This window comes from Oncorhynchus mykiss, chromosome 7 (genome assembly GCF_013265735.2).
Source record: "Oncorhynchus mykiss isolate Arlee chromosome 7, USDA_OmykA_1.1, whole genome shotgun sequence".
NCBI classification, from domain to species: domain Eukaryota; kingdom Metazoa; phylum Chordata; class Actinopteri; order Salmoniformes; family Salmonidae; genus Oncorhynchus; species Oncorhynchus mykiss.
Genome location: NC_048571.1, coordinates 52640299 through 52659189, shown reverse-complemented (window position 1 = coordinate 52659189; position 18891 = coordinate 52640299). Strand labels below are relative to the sequence as shown.

The 18891-nt window shown below is 40.0% G+C and overlaps 1 protein-coding gene across 1 annotated transcript in view; it reads left to right on the top strand.

The window, feature by feature from the left end:
- The first annotated feature begins 434 nt into the window (after positions 1–434).
- Positions 435–18891, top strand: part of camk1b (calcium/calmodulin-dependent protein kinase Ib) — a 74967-nt gene continuing 56510 nt past the window's right edge. The window contains 2 exon segments of the mRNA NM_001124638.1: positions 435–511; positions 18012–18125. Coding sequence (NP_001118110.1) covers positions 18040–18125 — 86 coding nt within the window. The 5' untranslated portion in view covers positions 435–511; positions 18012–18039.

Genomic DNA, 18891 nt, shown 5'->3' with positions numbered 1-18891 from the left:
CATGTTGCCTATTCCTCTCACACTGTCCTTGACAGTGTGTAAGTCTATAGTGGCAATAATGAGAGAGCATATTGAATACAATTCCAGAGGGAATGAAGTAGCCTACTTGTGTATGACTTGTCATCATTGTAACACAATTATTTGTTGGATTTTTAGTAGGCTTTACTTTCTTTTATGTTTTTATTGTTTATCTCGATAGCCTATTACTAACACTTTGACCAAACGATTAGGCTGGGACAATTTACCCTGTCCGTAGGCCTTGGATAGAGAAGACCTTAAGCAGAATGTTAAAAAACAAAACAATAATGAAGCAGCATGCTTACCGTTGTGCCAAAAACAGGTTATTCATTGATGTTGGAGCCCCTTGTGTTTGCCACTCCCTCCGCCCATTGCCCTGACGTCATGAGAGTGCTGTTGGAGGTGTCGAATCCAGTTTTTCCGCGAGCGACCCGAGTCCAACATTGGTGAAACAGTAAGAAAGGAACAACCTTTGAAATCGTACAAATCACAGGTAAGAATCTCTGTTATGTTGATTAGAACATTGTGTGGACATTATTATAATGACTGGCATAATTCAAATGTATAATTCAGATGTAGTCGCTATATGGAAAAATGCCCTGAATGCGAGAATAGTTTACGTTTCTGGTCTGCCTGATTGACAATAAAAAACCTAGTTGAAATGTTAAACCATAGCCTAAATAGTTTATTGCTTTTATAACTATAGTTTCGTACTAGTTTAAATGAATAATGTATTGAAAGTAATTGTTTCGCAGCTGGTTGACTTCTCAGACTGAAACAAGCTACGAGACAGACAGTGCCCCATCATGTGGAACGTTCATTCATATTAATATTCAGGCTAGTGTTTAACATATAGCCCAAATACTAAGGAGTTGCGGGCATATTGGTTTATGGTACTAAGCATATTTTTCAGTAGAGATCAGAGGCCACCGATGGAGTGTGTGCAAACCAATAGAAAGAGTATAAATTGATAGTAGTGTTTAATTTTCCAACAAAGTTATCATTGACATTTTAGAGTGTAGGTCCTCATAAAGGTGTTATAACTTATTGTAACCATTTTCCCATTTTAGTGTCTTACTAATCTAGAATGCTTGAGGTATTTTTGTCTTCTGCTTGCATTCTCTCTCTCTCCTTCGAGCGCTCATAATTTATACAGTCTATTACACACACACACACACACATGCACACACACATACATCCTCGCTCACGTTCCATGAGCCAGCTCGGAAGGAGAACGCGGCTTATCAATTCAAAAGCTCATTTTGAAAGGGATTTGCTTAGTGTCATAGACTCCGGTGTCCCTGATGAGCTTGTGGTTCAGATCAAGATGTTATCATGACAAGGAGAATGTTATATTTGTGAGTGGACAGTGAGATGTTACTGTAACACAGAGACACTGTGATGTTGCAGCTCTCAATGTGGAGGTATCAGTTAGGCTAGCCTACATGCTCTTGACCTTTTGTCATAGGGTGTAAACAGTTTTTTTTTGGGGGGGGGAGCATGGTCTTTTTTCTATTACAGGATATTGGATGACTGCCATTCATATTCCATTCACCCACCTCAATGTGAAATTGATAGGTTTAGGATACTACATGATACTAAAATGTTACCTATACCCATCATGAGGTTGCTACAACCTAGCCTAAAATAAAATAAGCATTTTATTAATCAAGGTAAAAGCCAGTGACACATTCAATACCGCCTTGCACTCTCTTGCCTTCATCTATCTGATTTAGGGTGTAATCAGTAGTCCAAACAGTTGCAAACGAGAGTTTCTTTTGGACAAATTAAGGTATGCTTATCCCCGTTTCGTTTGCTTACATGTAAGAAAAGTTTTTCAACAGAATAGGTCGTAATGAATACACCCCTGATCACCCACACACACAGTTCATTTTCATAGCAGCCACATACAAACATCATGATTACTTTGTTTGTTGTATAATTCCTTCTCACATCTACGCGCTCTCCTCCTCTCACATTTTCCCTTCGCTTGTGGACTTCAGTGCAAGCGGACGTGATTGGGAGTCCCATAGGGCGGCATACAACTAGGCCCATTGTTGTCTGGGTTAGGGTTTGGCCGGGGTAGGCCGTCATTGTAAATACACATTTGTTGTTAACCGACTTGCCTAGTTAAATATAAGTTAAATTAAAAAAATAACAGCTGTCTGTGACCAGGCTAAAAAACATTCTAAGCAAAACCTTCATACCATAACTTCTAACCGGTACTCACAGCCTACACCATTGTCACCATATTAGCTAATATCATAGTCAACATAGCTACTAGATCTAAATGCATTAGTAAACCTGCTACAATTATGCAGTACAGTGTACAGCAAGCAGTTTAGTAGTTACACTGGAATTCCCTGGTGGCAATAAATTAATACAACTAAATCTTACCTTGACTTGGAAGAGTTCCAGCTAGCTAACAATCCCTCTCTGTTTGAGCCGGGTGTTTGAGTAGGATTAACTAGCTAGCTGCATTCGCAAGCTAAGTAAGTGAAAGTGAAAGTGAAAAAAACTAAAACTAAATATAATTAACTCTCTATCTCTCTCTTGCTTCTCGTTCATTTTTGAATAAATAATTTGTTAAAAACTGTTCAACTATTGTCTTTCTCTCTCTTTGAGTCAACTACTCTCCACATTTTATGCAATGCTAGCTAGCTGTAGGTTATTCTTTCAGTGATTCTCTGATCATTTGATTGGGTGGACAATATGTCAGTTTATGCCGCAAGAGCTCTGAAAGATTGGAGGACATCCTCCGGAAGTCGTCAAAAATACTTTGTCAGTCTATGGAAGGGGGTGAGAACCATTAGCCTCCTAGGTTTTGTAGCCTCAACAGCACACTCTGGGGTAGCACCATTGTTTAGCCGTAGGACAGCTAGTTTCTGTCTTCCTCTGGCTACACCATGGTGCGACCCCAGAGTGTGCTGTTGAGGCTACTGTAGACCTTCATTGCAAAACAGTGTTTTAATCCATTATTTGGTGACATGAATATATTTAGTATAGTTTAATCTGAACAGGATAAACCATTTTTTATTTTAATGAAATTCACTGAGGATGGTCCCCCCCTTCCTCCTCTGAGGAGCCCCCACTGGGTGTAAAGTTATATCAATAGACCAAACATATGAAGGTGTTTTCACTAAAGTGGATAAAAGCGACTGGGGATACACCATGGATTTTCTCAAGGCTTGTCTGGAGTTGCTATGTTAGGCCAGATTGATTGTGAAAACGTATAGCATGTTTATTGCCGTAAAAAATTTGAAGGATTTTTATAATTTACAATTTTTATAATTTATTGTAATGTTTTTCACCAGATTTGCTTTATTTTTGTTACTTTGTGTAACCTCAATTGCCAATGTTCCTCCATGCACCTGTCCCTATTCTCTGTTGGGGGCCAATGTCATGTGACCTCTGCTCTGATTGGTCCACGGATTCACACACACACACACACACACACACACGCACACACACACACACACACACACACACACACACACACACACACACACACACACACACACACACACACACACACACACACACACACACACACAGCTGGGTGGTGGAGCTGGTCTGTGCCCAATGTCCTTTGGCATTCTGATCCACTAGTGAGCCTTTATTGATATGGCAACTAAACACACATCATTTATGTAAAGTGTGTAATCAGGAAAGGATCAGTAGTGGAGTGATGACTTTATACAATAAAGAGCAATAAGCTGGAAAATCTGTAAACATAGATTGTACTCAGTGATGAGGTTCAGATAAATTAGTTTGCATTGCATGTTACTGAAGGCTTATTAAGCAAGAGAGCTTATGAGTGCGCTGAAGATGAGCCAATGGGTGATGAGCCAATGGGCCTTTCTACTTTGTGTGTGTGTGTGTGTGTGTGTGTGTGTGAGAGGTCGACCGATTATTGGAGGACCAAAAAAGCCGATACCGATTAATCGCAGATTAATTTTTTAAATTTTATTTGTAATAATGACAATTACAACATTACTGAATGAACACTTACTTTAACTTAATATAATACATCAATAAAATCAATTTAGCCTCAAATAAATAATGAAACATGTTCAATTTGGTTTAAATAATGCAAAAACAAAGTATTGGAGAAGAAAGTAAAAGTGCAATATGTGCCATGTAAGAAAGCTAACGTTTAAGTTCCTTGCTCAGAACATGAGAACATATGAAAGCTGGTGATATTCCCAGGTAAGAAGTGTTAGGTTGTAGTTATTATAGGAATTATAGGACTATTTCTCTCTATACCATTTGTATTTAATATACCTTTGACTATTGGATGTTCTTATAGGCACATTAGTATTGCCAGTGTAACAGTATAGCTTCCGTCCCTCTCCTCGCCCCTACCTGGGCTCGAACCAGGAACACAACGACAACAGCCACCATCGAAGCAGCGTTACCCACTACTCAAAGTCTCAGAGCGAGTGACGTTTGAAATGCTATTAGCCCGCACCCCGCTAACTAGCTAGCCATTTCACATCACATCGTTATACCAGCCTAATCTCGAGAGTTGATAGGCTTGAAGTCATAAACAGCAGAGCTGCTGGCAAAATGCAGAAATGTGCTGTTTGAATGAATGCTTATGAGTCTGCTGGTGCCTACCATCGCTCAGTCAGACTGGTCTATAAAATCATAGACTTAATTATAACATAATAACACACAGAAATGTGAGCCTTAGGTCATTAATATGATTCAGATGTCTTTGTAGGTAGTTAACTTTGTCTGTGACACATAGCCCTTAAACTTCGCGGTTGTGTTTGTATTGTTTATTGTTTTTGTCGGCGTCATCCTAATAAAAGGAATATGTACACTCACCACGCTGCGCTTTGGTCTACTTCATTCGACGGCCGTGACACACGAGCCCTGAATTAATTAGATTATTGCTGACTGTTTGAAATGCAGTCTATTTTACCTTGAATTGTACAGAAAAGCTTATTTAGAGAATAAAAAAAATAATAATGTAGATATGATTTTTAGGCCACATTGTCTAGCCCTACCTCTGCACCTGTGTCAATTAAGGGCACATAACACCGGCACTCAGAGATCATACTGTATATGGCTACTTTCCTTCATCTGCTCTGATCTATAATAACTGAACATGAGAAGAGGAGAGCGTAGAAGCCACTAGACCTAGGATGGGCAACTTTGAATGGGATAGGGGCCACAAAAAAATGGAAGTCATCATGAGGGCCCCCCCCAGCAAAACATTTTAGTTGTCCCTATTGACAGCGGATAGAAACGTCAGTTTTATAGTTAATTTTGTGCAATTCTACACATTTTGCCATGGGTTGTAGAGAAAATGTTGCTGTTTTAGAGCAAGTTTGCTACAATTCTACACATTTTGCCAGGGGGCAGAGAGAAGATTTTGCAATTTTATAACTCATTTCATGCAATTCTACTCATTTTGCCATGGGGCGGAGCGGAAAAATGAGTTCTCTTACAGCTAATTTCCTGCAATTCTACACATTTGGACTGACATAAAGACTGCTGATGCACAACAACATTTCGAAATTGCACCGTGTGTATTCTAACTCGCAACAGTAAGTTGAGACCCTGACTGAGTTCCTAAAATGTGTCTAAAAATGTTTTAGGGGGGAAATTAGTTGCCCATCCCTGCACTAGACTATTAAGATGCAGGACATGCTACCAGACCAGAAAGGCCCAGAAGACTTCCTGTGTTACTAACATGAATAACTAACAGGGCTCTCTCTCTGTCACACATTTGACTAGACTTCCTCTTACTGCTTCCCCAAGCAGATTGCTTTGCATGCTGGTCTATGATGCCTACTTCTTATTTCTGTTCCTTTCATTTATATAGCCTTCACTGGCGGGCAAAATTATTTAAAGCAAATACAGTGCCAGTCAAAAGTTTGGACACACCTATGTAACGGATGTGAAACGGCTAGCTTAGTTAGCGGTGTGTGCTAAATAGCGTTTCAATCAGTGACGTCACTTGCTCTGAGACCTTGAAGTAGTTGTTCCCCTTGCTCTGCAAGGGCCGCAGCTTTTGTGGAGCGATGGGTAACGACGCTTCGTAGGTGTCAGTTGTTGTGTGCAGAAGGTCCCTGGTTTGCGCCCGGGTATGGGCGAGGGGTCGGTTTAAACTTATACTGTTACAACCTATACTGTTAAAGGTTTTTTACATTGTATAATTATAGTGAAGACAAACTATGAAATAACACAAATGTTATTAAACAAATCAAAATATGTGTTATATTTTAGATTCTTCAAAGTAGCCACCCTTTACCTTGATGACAGCTTTGCACACTCTTGGCATTCTCTCAATCAGCTTCACCTGGAATATTTTTCCAACATTCTTGAAGGAGTTCCCACATATGCTGAGCACTTGTTAGCTGCTTTTCCTTCACTGCTTGTCCAACTCATCCTAAACCATCTCAATTGGGTTGAGGTCGGGTGATTGTTGAGGCAGGTCATCCGATGCAGCACTCCATCACTCTCCTTCTTGGTCAAATAGCCCTTACACAGCCTGAAATTGTGTTGGGTCATTGTCCTGTTGAAAAAACAAATGATAGTACCACTAAGCGCAAACCAGATGGGATGGCTTTTCACTGCAGAATTCTGTGGTAGCCATGCTGGTTAAGTGTGCCTTGAATTATAAACAAATCACTGACAGTGTCACCAGCAAAGCACCCCCATACAATCACACCTCCTCCTCTATGCTTCACGGTGGGAACCACACATGCGGAGATAATCCGTTCAACTACTATGCATCTCACAAAGACACAGCGGTTGGACTGTCGTTTCTCTTTGTTTGTTTGAGTTGTTCTTGCCATAACATGGACTTGGTATTTTACCAAATAGAGCTATCTTCTGTATACCACCCCTACCTTGTTACAACACAATTGATTGGAAGTCACATCTGTTCATTGAAATGGATTCCAGGTGACCTCCTCATGAAGCTGGTTGAGAGAATGCCAAGAGTGTGCAAAGCTGTCATCAAGGCAAAGGGTGGCTACTTTGAAGAATCTCAAATATAAAATATATTTTGATTTGTTTACCACTTTTTTGGTTACTACATGATGCCATATGTGTCATTTCATAGTTTGTATGTCTTCACTATTAATGTACAATTTAGGAAATAGTAAAAATAGGGGAAAACCTTGGATGAGTAGGTGTGTCCAACCGTTTTACTGGTACTGTATACAAAAATATCTGTTGATTAACCATTTACAAATGGTGATAAACCTTATTCAAACCTCTTCAATGTTCCTCTTTTATAAATCGCATCCTGTCATGTTAAAGGGAATATTCAAGTATTTTCAGTGAGGATGTGATGCCTTCCTCACTCTCACATCCTCACTTGCAGAATTACACACAGCTCCTCTGTAATTCCATCACTGGTCATAGTCTCACAAGTAACCAATAGAGTTGGGACCAATTACATTACCAACATGAGTTGGAATTTAGAACAGATAACTCTGGTAACCACCTATTTTTTTACTGGGACTTTCCTGGCTGTGACATTGGCCAGAGTTGTGACTAAAGGCCAAGGCACGGCCCTAAGGTGTCTGTTGATGTGCCCACCTCTGTGTGTGCGTTCACCACGCATTGACACCATGCACCGACACCAATGTGACTAAAATAAACACTACTTCAGCTGACATTAGCCATTAGACCTGGTGCAATTTGGTTCTGCAGATACCAGCATACCTCTCTGGGGTTTCCATGGAGACATGCAAGAAGCCAACTTCAGACGAGGAAGGAAAGGCACCTCCGAACAAACCTCTGTCTGTCTGTCTGTCTGTCTGTGTGTGCGCGTGTGCACCTAGCAGCATTGTCATTAGCTGCTGGTGGGGGCTGGTCATGATAAGAAAGAGGCAGACATTACGTTTCCTAAGGGTTTCATGGGGTGGCACTGATAACGCCATGCAGCAGTCACCTTCTGTACCCCATCACATCTACGTGGGTTTAGCACATGTCGTGAGACTCCCTGTTTATACGAGCAACAGGGTTGGGGAGTAACTGATTACATATAATCAGTTACATGTAATCGGATTACAAGAAACTAACTGTAATCGGTTACGTTACCAGCAACAATATTGTAATCAGATTATAGATACTTTTGAAAATGATGATGATTACAGTTAGTACTTGAATTACTGTTAAATTAAGAAATTATTTTAGCAGAAAAAATACATTTTCTCAATTACATTGAATTCAGCATTGAAAAAAGGCACAAGTTTAAGTTTGTTTTTTTCCACGTCAGCGAGTCTGACCACAAGTCAGAGACCACTATGATGAGGGGAAAAACTCACTAGACAAATACTTAACCACCATATTCAGGAGCCTGATATGTAATCATACCAGGCTACTGAATTGGCAGATAAAAACCAAAACAATGTAATATATAATCCTGCATGGCATGCTCAGACTGACAGGGCTTATTCTCACTGAATAGAGTTATTAGGATGACATTTTACATAATCGGTTAAATAGTGCCATCAGAGTATTCATACCCCTTGATTTATTCCACTTTTTGTGAGTTCAAAATGGATTAAATTCACGAGGAGTTGATATGTTGAGCTGTTCTATATGGAAGCCAATTCCAAAAATAAAATACAGTGCCTTGCGAAAGTATTCGGCCCCCTTGAACTTTGCGACCTTTTGCCACATTTCAGGCTTCAAACATAAAGATATAAAACTGTCTTTTTTTGTGAAGAATCAACAACAAGTGGGACACAATCATGAAGTGGAACGACATTTATTGGATATTTCAAACTTTTTTAACAAATCAAAAACTGAAAAAATTGGGCGTGCAAAATTATTCAGCCCCCTTAAGTTAATACTTTGTAGCGCCACCTTTTTCTGCGATTACAGCTGTAAGTCGCTTGGGGTATGTCTCTATCAGTTTTGCACATCGAGAGACTGAAATGTTTTCCCATTCCTCCTTGCAAAACAGCTCGAGCTCAGTGAGGTTGGATGGAGAGCATTTGTGAACAGCAGTTTTCAGTTCTTTCCACAGATTCTCAATTGGATTCAGGTCTGGACTTTGACTTGGCCATTCTAACACCTGGATATGTTTATTTTTGAACCATTCCATTGTAGATTTTGCTTTATGTTTTGGATCATTGTCTTGTTGGAAGACAAATCTCCGTCCCAGTCTCAGGTCTTTTGCAGACTCCATCAGGTTTTCTTCCAGAATGGTCCTGTATTTGGCTCCATCCATCTTCCCATCAATTTTAACCATCTTCCCTGTCCCTGCTGAAGAAAAGCAGGCCCAAACCATGATGCTGCCACCACCATGTTTGACAGTGGGGGATGGTGTGTTCAGCTGTGTTGCTTTTACGCCAAACATAACGTTTTGCATTGTTGCCAAAAAGTTCAATTTTGGTTTCATCTGACCAGAGCACCTTCTTCCACATGTTTGGTGTGTCTCCCAGGTGGCTTGTGGCAAACTTTATATGACACTTTTTACGGATATCTTTAAGAAATGGCTTTCTTCTTGCCACTCTTCCATAAAGGCCAGATTTGTGCAATATACTTGATTGTTGTCCTATGGACAGAGTCTCCCACCTCAGCTGTAGATCTCTGCAGTTCATCCAGAGTGATCATGGGCCTCTTGGCTGCATCTCTGATCAGTCTTCTCCTTGTATGAGCTGAAAGTTTAGAGGGACGGCCAGGTCTTGGTAGATTTGCAGTGGTCTGATACTCCTTCCATTTCAATATTATCGCTTGCACAGTGCTCCTTGGGATGTTTAAAGCTTGGGAAATCTTTTTGTATCCAAATCCGGCTTTAAACTTCTTCACAACAGTATCTCGGACCTGCCTGGTGTGTTCCTTGTTCTTCATGATGCTCTCTGCGCTTTAAACGGACCTCTGAGACTATCACAGTGCAGGTGCATTTATACGGAGACTTGATTACACACAGGTGGATTATATTTATCATCATTAGTCATTTAGGTCAACATTGGATAACTCAGAGATCCTCACTGAACTTCTGGAGAGAGTTTGCTGCACTGAAAGTAAAGGGGCTGAATAATTTTGCACGCCCAATTTTTCAGTTTTTGATTTGTTAAAAAAGTTTGAAATATCCAATAAATGTCGTTCCACTTCATGATTGTGTCCCATTTGTTGTTGATTCTTCACAAAAAAATACAGTTTTATATCTTTATGTTTGAAGCCTGAAATGTGGCAAAAGGTCGCAAAGTTCAAGGGGGCCGAATACTTTCGCAAGGCACTGTACATAGACAGTAGATCATACATATAGGTTATGTTTCTTCATTTATAGCATGGTGTGGCGATTTCCGTCTATCCACATTGCAGCGATCAGCACAGCAGGGCCGCCGGCAAACATGTGGCGAGCTGACATTTGTACCAGCGCTTCTAAAAAATATTGACAGAAACATTTTCAAAAGGGATAAGTACTGTTGTTTAGAATGATTTGATTCCTAATTTTCTTGACAGGACTTTATTGTTGTTTTCATCCTACCTAGGCCCAGGAGTTTTTTCAGAAGATTTTTTTATGGTCCCATGATAGCCCATATCAAAAAATATTTACAGCAGATTCTTTCCTATGTCATACCCCGAGTTTAACCTGATTAGGTTAGCCTACCAGATCAGGAAAAACTTGGCCCCAGGAAACCCACCACTCTCGGTCCTGTAGTGCCACCCTGGGGAGAATCCAGGCAGACCGTGGTACTACAGGCATTGTTAGCAGAAAGCAGGATCCCCATTATAGTGAATGGAAAAATGGCGATCTTCCTGGCCAATCTTCGTGTCAATAAAACATTTTTGTTTGTTGAAGAAATGTCATTGTTTCCTATACACCAGATATATTTCCTTTAACTGATTATTTAAAAGAAGATACACAAAAGAAGTTATAAGGATAATTAAGTTATCCAGCAGCAGCTTGGTCTTTGGCTACTTTCGCTTTCTCTAGATCTGACGGGGCACTGCCTGTGGTGGAAGGTCTGGACCTATCGCCGGGAGCAGCGGGCATACGCTATCCTGCTTCTTGTGGGCCCGTGAAACGCTCAACAAATTGTGTAAGGGGTGGGAATTGGCAGATTTCTCAATTTGCTTCTCCGGACGTTGTATTGGGCAGTTTAATGGTGAGAAATGTCTCAGTACCTGGAGCAAAAACACTGTGCTATCCAGGAGCACGAGTACATGACATCAATAAGCTGCTCCCAAACATTTTAAACCAACATCAGGAAATTGAGTGTATCTGACTTGCCTTGTTATATATATTAAATATAAAATATATAAAACAATAAAATAAAAATCATAGTTCATGAAAAGATTTGCCATGGGTCCTCAGATCCTCAAAAAATTGCTTGGCCTACAGAGGGTAGTGCGTATGCCCAGTACATCACTGGGGCCAAGCTTCCTGCCATCCAGGAACTCTATACCAGGCGGGGTCAGAGGAATGCCCTAAAAGTTGTCAAAGACTCCAGCCACACGACAAGCGGTACCGGAGTGCCAATTCTAGATCCAAAAGGCTTCTTAACAGCTTCTACCCCCAAGCCATAAGACTCCTGAACAGCTAATCAAATGGCTGCCCGGACTATTTGCATATTCCCCCTACCCTCATTTTTACGCTACTGCTACTCTGTTTAATTATCCAGGCATAGTCACTTTAACTCTACCTACTGTACATGTACATATTACCTCACTTACCTTGATTAACCTGTGCCCCCGCTCATTGACTCTGTTCCGGTACCCTCTGTACATAGCCTCGCTATTGTTATTTTATTGTTGCTCCTTAATTATTTGTTATTTTTTAAAATTGTATTTATTTATTTTTACTTCAGTTTATTTTAGTAAATATTTTCTTAACACCTTTTTTTTCCCTAAAACTGCATTGTTGGTTAACGGCGTGTAAGAATGCATTTTTACTGTTGTATTCGGCGCATGTGACAAGTAACATTTGATTTGATTCAATGACGTTATGAAGGGCAGCTCAGAACAGCTGAAGACGGATTTTAAAGAAGTGATTGGGTCTCTACTTGACACCAACAATAATAACATCTGGCCCTCTGCCCTCTCAAAATCGTGGCATTGAGAAGTTCAGCAGACTTTTAGCCCTCCATAACTGGCTATGACACTATTGCAGCTCTGTGGGTGTAACATTTATTGACAGTATTGATACCTTCTGGAAACAAAGCTATTATAAGGAGGATGGGATCCACCCAAGTCATTTGGGTTCCTGGATTCTTTCACAGCATTCTTTATAAGGCTGCGTTGAGACAATGACCTATCAATGACTCAAGCCCAATATATTTAATCCCAACCATTGTGTTGCTGAGATGTCATAATGCTTCAGCAGATGTACATTATCCCAGGGGCACTGGAAAAGACAATGCAAGTAACCTAATTGATATCCCTTTTACTGCCCTGAATTCCTCTGCTGATCTTACAGCTAGCTATTGTATGCAGTAATCATGTGCCTATGAACCAGAGTTATACTGTTAGCACTGAGGAGGTGTGCCCTAGCAAGAAGTCCACTGTTTGCAGCTCACCCTGCACTAACATACAGTGCATTCGGACAGTGTTGAGAGCCCTTGACTTTTTCCACACTCCTTAGTAAAGGGCACATGAATGCCCGCTTAGAGTTTGCCAAAAGGCACCTAAAGACTCTCAGACCGTGAGAAACAATATTCTCTGGTCTGATGATACCAAGATTGAACTATTTTGCTTGAATGACAACGCATCACGTCTGGAGGAAACCTGGCACTATCCCTACGGTGAAGCATGGTGGTGGCAGCATCATGCTGTTGGGATGTTTTTCAGCGGCAGGGATTGGGAGACTAATCAGAATCGAGGGAAAGATGAACGGAACAAAGTACAGAGATATTCTTGATGAAAACCTGCTCCAGAGCTCTCAGGACCTCAGACTGGGGCGAAGGTTCACCTTTCAACAGGACAACGACCCTAAGCACACAGCCAAGACAATGCAGGAGTGGCTTCGGGACAAGTCTCTGAATGTCCTTGGGTGGCCCAGCCAGATCCTGGACTTTAACCCTATCGAACATCTCTGGAGAGACCTGAAAATAGCTGTGCAGCGACGCTCCCCATCCAACCTGACAGAGCTTGAGAGGATCTGCAGAGAAGAATGGGGGAAACTCCCCAAATACAGGTGTGCCAAGCTTGTAGCATCATACCCAAGAAGACTCCAGGCTGTAATCGGTGACAAAGGTGCTTCTACAAAGTACTGAGTAAACTGTCTGAATATTTATGTAAATGCAATATTTCTATTTTCTTTTAAATACATTTGCTGAAATAAAAAAAGTAAATGTTGCTTTGTCATTATTGGGTATTGTGTGTAGACTGTAAATATATATCCACTGTAAATTACCTGAGCATGTCTACCTCTGCTAAGTTTCCCAGTAAAGCAATAAAAACAATCAAGCATCCCAGAAAAGTGCTAAAATAACCAGACGAAGCTGGGCCTATTGTGCACTGTCCTATGGGACTCCCAATCACGGCCGGTTGTGATACAGCCTGGATTCAAACCAGGGTGTCTGTAGTGACGCCTCTATTACTGAGATGCAGTGGCTTAGACCGCTGCGCCACTCAGGAGCCCAGATAATTCAGTGGTAGCAATACATGGTTATAAGATCTACAGAAAATACAGAAATGCCAACGGTGGAGGTGTGGCCTTCTATATTCAGAACCACATTTCTGTAAAGCTTAGAGAGGATTGTCACGCCCTGACCTGAGATATCTCTGTTTTCTTTATATTTTGGTTAGGTCAGGGTAAGACGGGTGGGTACGCTAGTTTTTGTATAGACTAGGGGTTTTGTATTGTCTAGGGCTTTGTAGGTCTAGGTGATTTGCATGTTTATGGTGGCCTGATATGGTTCCCAATCAGAGGAAGCTGTTTATCGTTGTCTCTGATTGGGAATCATATTTAGGTAGCCATTTCCCTTTTGTGTTTGTGGGATCTTGTCTATGTGTAGTTGCATGTCAGCAATCATTTGTATAGCCTCATGTATTGTTATTTTGTTAGTTTGTTCAGTGCTTCATTCTTTAAATAAATAAGAATGTACGCATACCATGCTGCGCCTTGGTCCGATCCTTATATCGAACGTGACAAGAATCTCATGTTAAATATTGTTGAATCAATATGGCTACAGGTTCATCTGCCTCACCTAAAACCCATTCTGGCTTTAGCTGAGGCACATGAATGAAATCATCAACATGTATTGATCACATCATTACTAATGCTGCAGAAATTAGCTTGAAAGCAGTATCCAAATCCATCAGATGTAGTGATCACAATATAGTTGCCATATCTAGGAAAACCGAAGTTCCAAAGGCTGGGCCTAATATACTGTATAAGAGGTCATACAATGTTTTGTAGTGATTCCTATGTTATTGATGTAAGTAATATTTGTTGGTCTGTGGTGTGTAATGAGAAGCAACCAGATGCTGCACTTGACACATTTATGCAATTTCTCATCCCAGTTACTGATAACCATGTACCCATTAAGAAATTGACTGTAAAAATGGTTTAATCCCCTGGATTGATGAGGAATTGAAAAATGGTATGGTTGAGAGGGGTGAAATGGTAAATAGGTCTGGCTATACAACTGATTGGCAAATGTACCGCAAATTGAAAAATCATGTGACTAAACTGAATAAAAAGAAGAAGAAACTACACTATGAAACAAAGATAAATGAAATAAAGAATGATAGTAAAAACTTTGGAGCACCTTAAATGACATTTTGGGCAAGAAGGCAAACTCCGCTCCATCATTCATTGAATCAGATGGCTCCTTACTCACAAAAAATATTGCCAACTGCTTTAATGATTTTTTAATTGGCAAGACTAGCAAATGTAGGCATGACATGCCAGCAACAGACACATGTATACAAACACACAATACGCACTATACACACACACATACACATGGATTTTGTGTTGTAGATATGTGGTAGTAGAGTAGGGCCCTGAGGGCACACACTTAATGTGTTGTGAAATCTGTGTTGTGCAATCTGTTCTGAATATATTGTAATGTTTTTAAAATTGTATAACTGCCCTAATTTAGCTGGAACCCAGGAAGAGAATAAGGATCCATAATAAATACAAATACAAATGGCAGCCTGCAGTACCCCGGTCAACCTTAAATTTGAGTTACTCAATGAGACGGGGCAGCACTGGGCTAGCCTGCAACTTCACTTCCTGGAGTAGCAAAAACTGCGCATGTTATGTTTCCATGAGACGCTGTCTTAACCGATTTCATTTGGCCAATGCATTCTTGATTCTTCACATTGGAATGAATCGTGTTGCGTGATCAATGGATTTGTTCATTCATATATAGTCATTGGTGCTATGTCTGCTATGTCAAATTAAAAAACATAAAACAAGTATACAGTGCCTTCAGAAAGTATTCATACCCCTTGACTTATTCCACATTTTGTTGTTCCAGCCTTAATTCAAAATGTATTCAATATATATTTTTCTCACCCATCTACACACAATACCACATAATGACAAAGTGAAAACCTGTTTTTATTTAATTTTTCAAATGTATTGCAAATTAAATACAGATATATATTTTACACAAGTATTCACACCCCTCAGTCAATCCATGTTAGAATCACCTTTGGCAGTGATTACATCTGTGAGTCTTTTGGGGTACGTTTCTAAGAGCTTTGCACACCTGGATTGTAAAACATTAACACATTATTATTTTTTCAATTATTCAAGCTCTTTAAAGTTGGTTGTTGATCATTGCCAGACAGACATTTTCAAGTCGTGCCATAGATTTTCAAGTTAAAATTGTAACTAGGCACTCAGGAACATCCAATGTTGTCTTGGTAAGCAACTCCAGTGTATATTTGGCCTTGTGTTTTAGGTTATTGTCCCGCTGAAAGGTGAATTTTTCTCCCAGTGTCTGTTGGAAAGCAGACTGAACTAGGTTTTCCTCTAGGATTTTGCCTGTGCTCAGTTTCTTTTTATCTTAAAAAACTCCCTAGTCCTTGCCGGAGACAAGCATACACATAACATCATGCAGCCACCACCATGCTTGAAAATATGAAGAGTGGTACTCAGTGATGTGTTGTGTTGGATTTGTCCCAAACATAACTTTGTATTCAGGACGTAAAGTGAATTTCTTTGCCACATTTTTTTGCAGTTTTACTTAAGTGCGTTATTGCAAACAGGATGCATGTTTTGTAATATTTGTATTCTGTACAGGCTTCCCTGTTTTCACTCTGTTGTTAAGGTTAGTATTGTGGAGTAACTACAATGTTGTTGATCAATCATCAGTTTTTCCTTTCACAGCCATTAAACTCTTAACTGTTTTTTGAAAGTCACCATTGGCCTAATGGGGAAATCCTTGAGTGGTTTCCTTCCTTCCTCTCCTGCAACTGAGGTAGGAAGGATGCCTGTATCTTTATAGTAACTGGGTGTATTAATACACCATCCAAAGTGTAATAAATAACTTCACCATGCTCAAAGGGATTTTCAATGTCTGCATTTTTTTTTAACCCATCTACCAATAGGTGCACTTTTTCGCGAGGCTTTGTAAAACCTCCCTGGTCTTTTTGGTTGAATCTGTGTTTGAAATTCGATGCTCGACTGAGGGACCTTAGAGAAAGTTGTATGTGTGGTGTACAGAGATGAGGTAGTCTTAAACAAATAATGTTAAACACTATTATTGTACACAGAGTTACTCCATGCAACTTGTTATGTGACTTAAGCACATTTTTACTCCTGAACTTATTTAGGCTTGCCATTACAAAGGGGTTGAATAATTATTGACTCAAAACATTTCAGATTTTCATTTGTAATTTATTTGTTCACATTATGGGGTATTGTGTGTAGGCCAGTGATACAAAATCTCAGTCAAGGGTTGTGAATACTTTCTGAAGGCACTGTATAAGGAAAATCTCTATACATTTCAGCTGTTTCAAAAACTTTGCTGTGCATTTACTGTTAATACTGTATGAGTGTTGAGCTCAATGACACAACTCTGTTTACACTGCCCTGCTCGGAGGGGGGCAACTGTCGGGCGAGTATTGTGCGCGATCCCCAGAGGTAGCGCTCGGTACGTGATCGTTTTGCAAGTTTGCCCAACAGTACTGTCTCGAGAATCTATACCTCTCGAAAATACATTGTGAAAATGTTCTTAGACAGTGCCAACAGAACAGGCTTCAGGCAGTCTGTGTTTTGGTGATAGCAGAGAAGTTAATCTGAGAATAGTGGAGTAAGCTCTGATATAACATTTTTGTCAAAATGGTCTGGTGGGATTTGGAATGTGATAACAATAGCCCACTTGCAGCTAGGGGAGGGATTCTCTAAAACACATTGTATAATGTTTGACCTGGTTGTTTTATTGGTTGATTCATAACCACATCTACTGCCGTTTAAAAGTCTGCATTGTTATGGACCTGCAAAACTATTCTGTCGGATAATAAGTGTTACACCATAACACTTTAACACTCTTAGTTAAAAAAAGCCACTTGCAACTGAGAGTGCGAGTGAGTATGTCAACTATAGTTACAAAAGTTACTAATTTTTGGTGCACAGACTGGTAAGAATAGCAATAAGAGATGTTGAAGGGAAGCTTAAATTGTGTTCATTCAGGATTATGAGGTAAAGAAAGAACAGGACTGACCGCAAACCCTCGTCACCTGAAGCAATTTGTAGAAGTTTTTGCATTCTTGGTGACATTCTAATGGTTTTAAGTGTCTGACAGCTCACTTTATCAGACTTAGTTTCCAGGTAAGTCTAAACCATTTGTGTGTCAATCAAAAGGTGCCAAAAGATGTACAGTCCAGTTACATTTTTAGTCATCCATTATCTCTTTGACTTGTACATTTTTTTTGTGTGTAATGACGAAGCTATTCTGTTATCATCAAAAACAAGAACCCTTATTCTTTCAATTACAATTAATACCTAGACAAATATTTGGGTACACAACTATCCAGAAAGAGTTTTTGTCTGACCAGTTTTTCCCCCATGTTGAACAGTGAGTGATTTAAGTTTCCCTCCTCTTCTCCAGTATTGTATCCAACCACCAGAAAAGAAAGATGCCTTTGGGTGACGATGGACATTCTTGGAAGAAGAAAACGTCAGATGTTAAGGAGAATTTCGACTTCAAGGAGATCCTGGGGACGTAAGTGTTGAAATCATATCTCACTAAAGGACCATTCTGTTGTTGAGGATATAGTGTAATAGTTAATATACAGTATAACTAGCATGCATGGGTCTGAGCCTTTTGCTATCTCTCTGCTCATTAAAACACCATAAAGAGTTCACACGGAACGCTTAGCAGTGTTATTCAGATTCAGGCTACAGCATTATTAATACAGAGGGACATTTGCATGCGTTTTCTGTACCTCTACATTTGCATGTTTAACACTGACTGACGACCTCTTTAGGTATATTGGTCATGTTTAATGCAGGCGTGTGGGCAGAAAGTTGCTAATAGAGTCTAAAGTTTGAGTGATTGGGGGATATTCTCTTCAGTGAGCAGTGAGCTCAGATCAGGACTCTACCTTGACGACATGCTCATGATTGGTTATTATGAATGCTGAGGTCTACTAGCCTATTGAAGAAAATTCCCCCATGGTTTTAGATTACACTGTTGAGGTGTTTGTGTGTGTGTCTAGGCTCTCGTGTCCTTAGTACGAGTCGGTCTGGTCCAGTTGATAATGTATTCTAACATCAGAACCTGCCTTGCTCTGAGCAGTACTTTGATGTGTTACATGTATTTTCACTGAATTATAAATGGCCCGGGGGGATTTTGCACTTTTGCTTTTCATATTTAGCTTTTTGTTGTTGTTGTATTTTCCAGAGTGTGTTGTGTTTCATGTCTGTATGTGATTTGAGTGGAAAGGACATCACTGGCGTTCTAGGTATTCTGGGCCACATCAAGTATG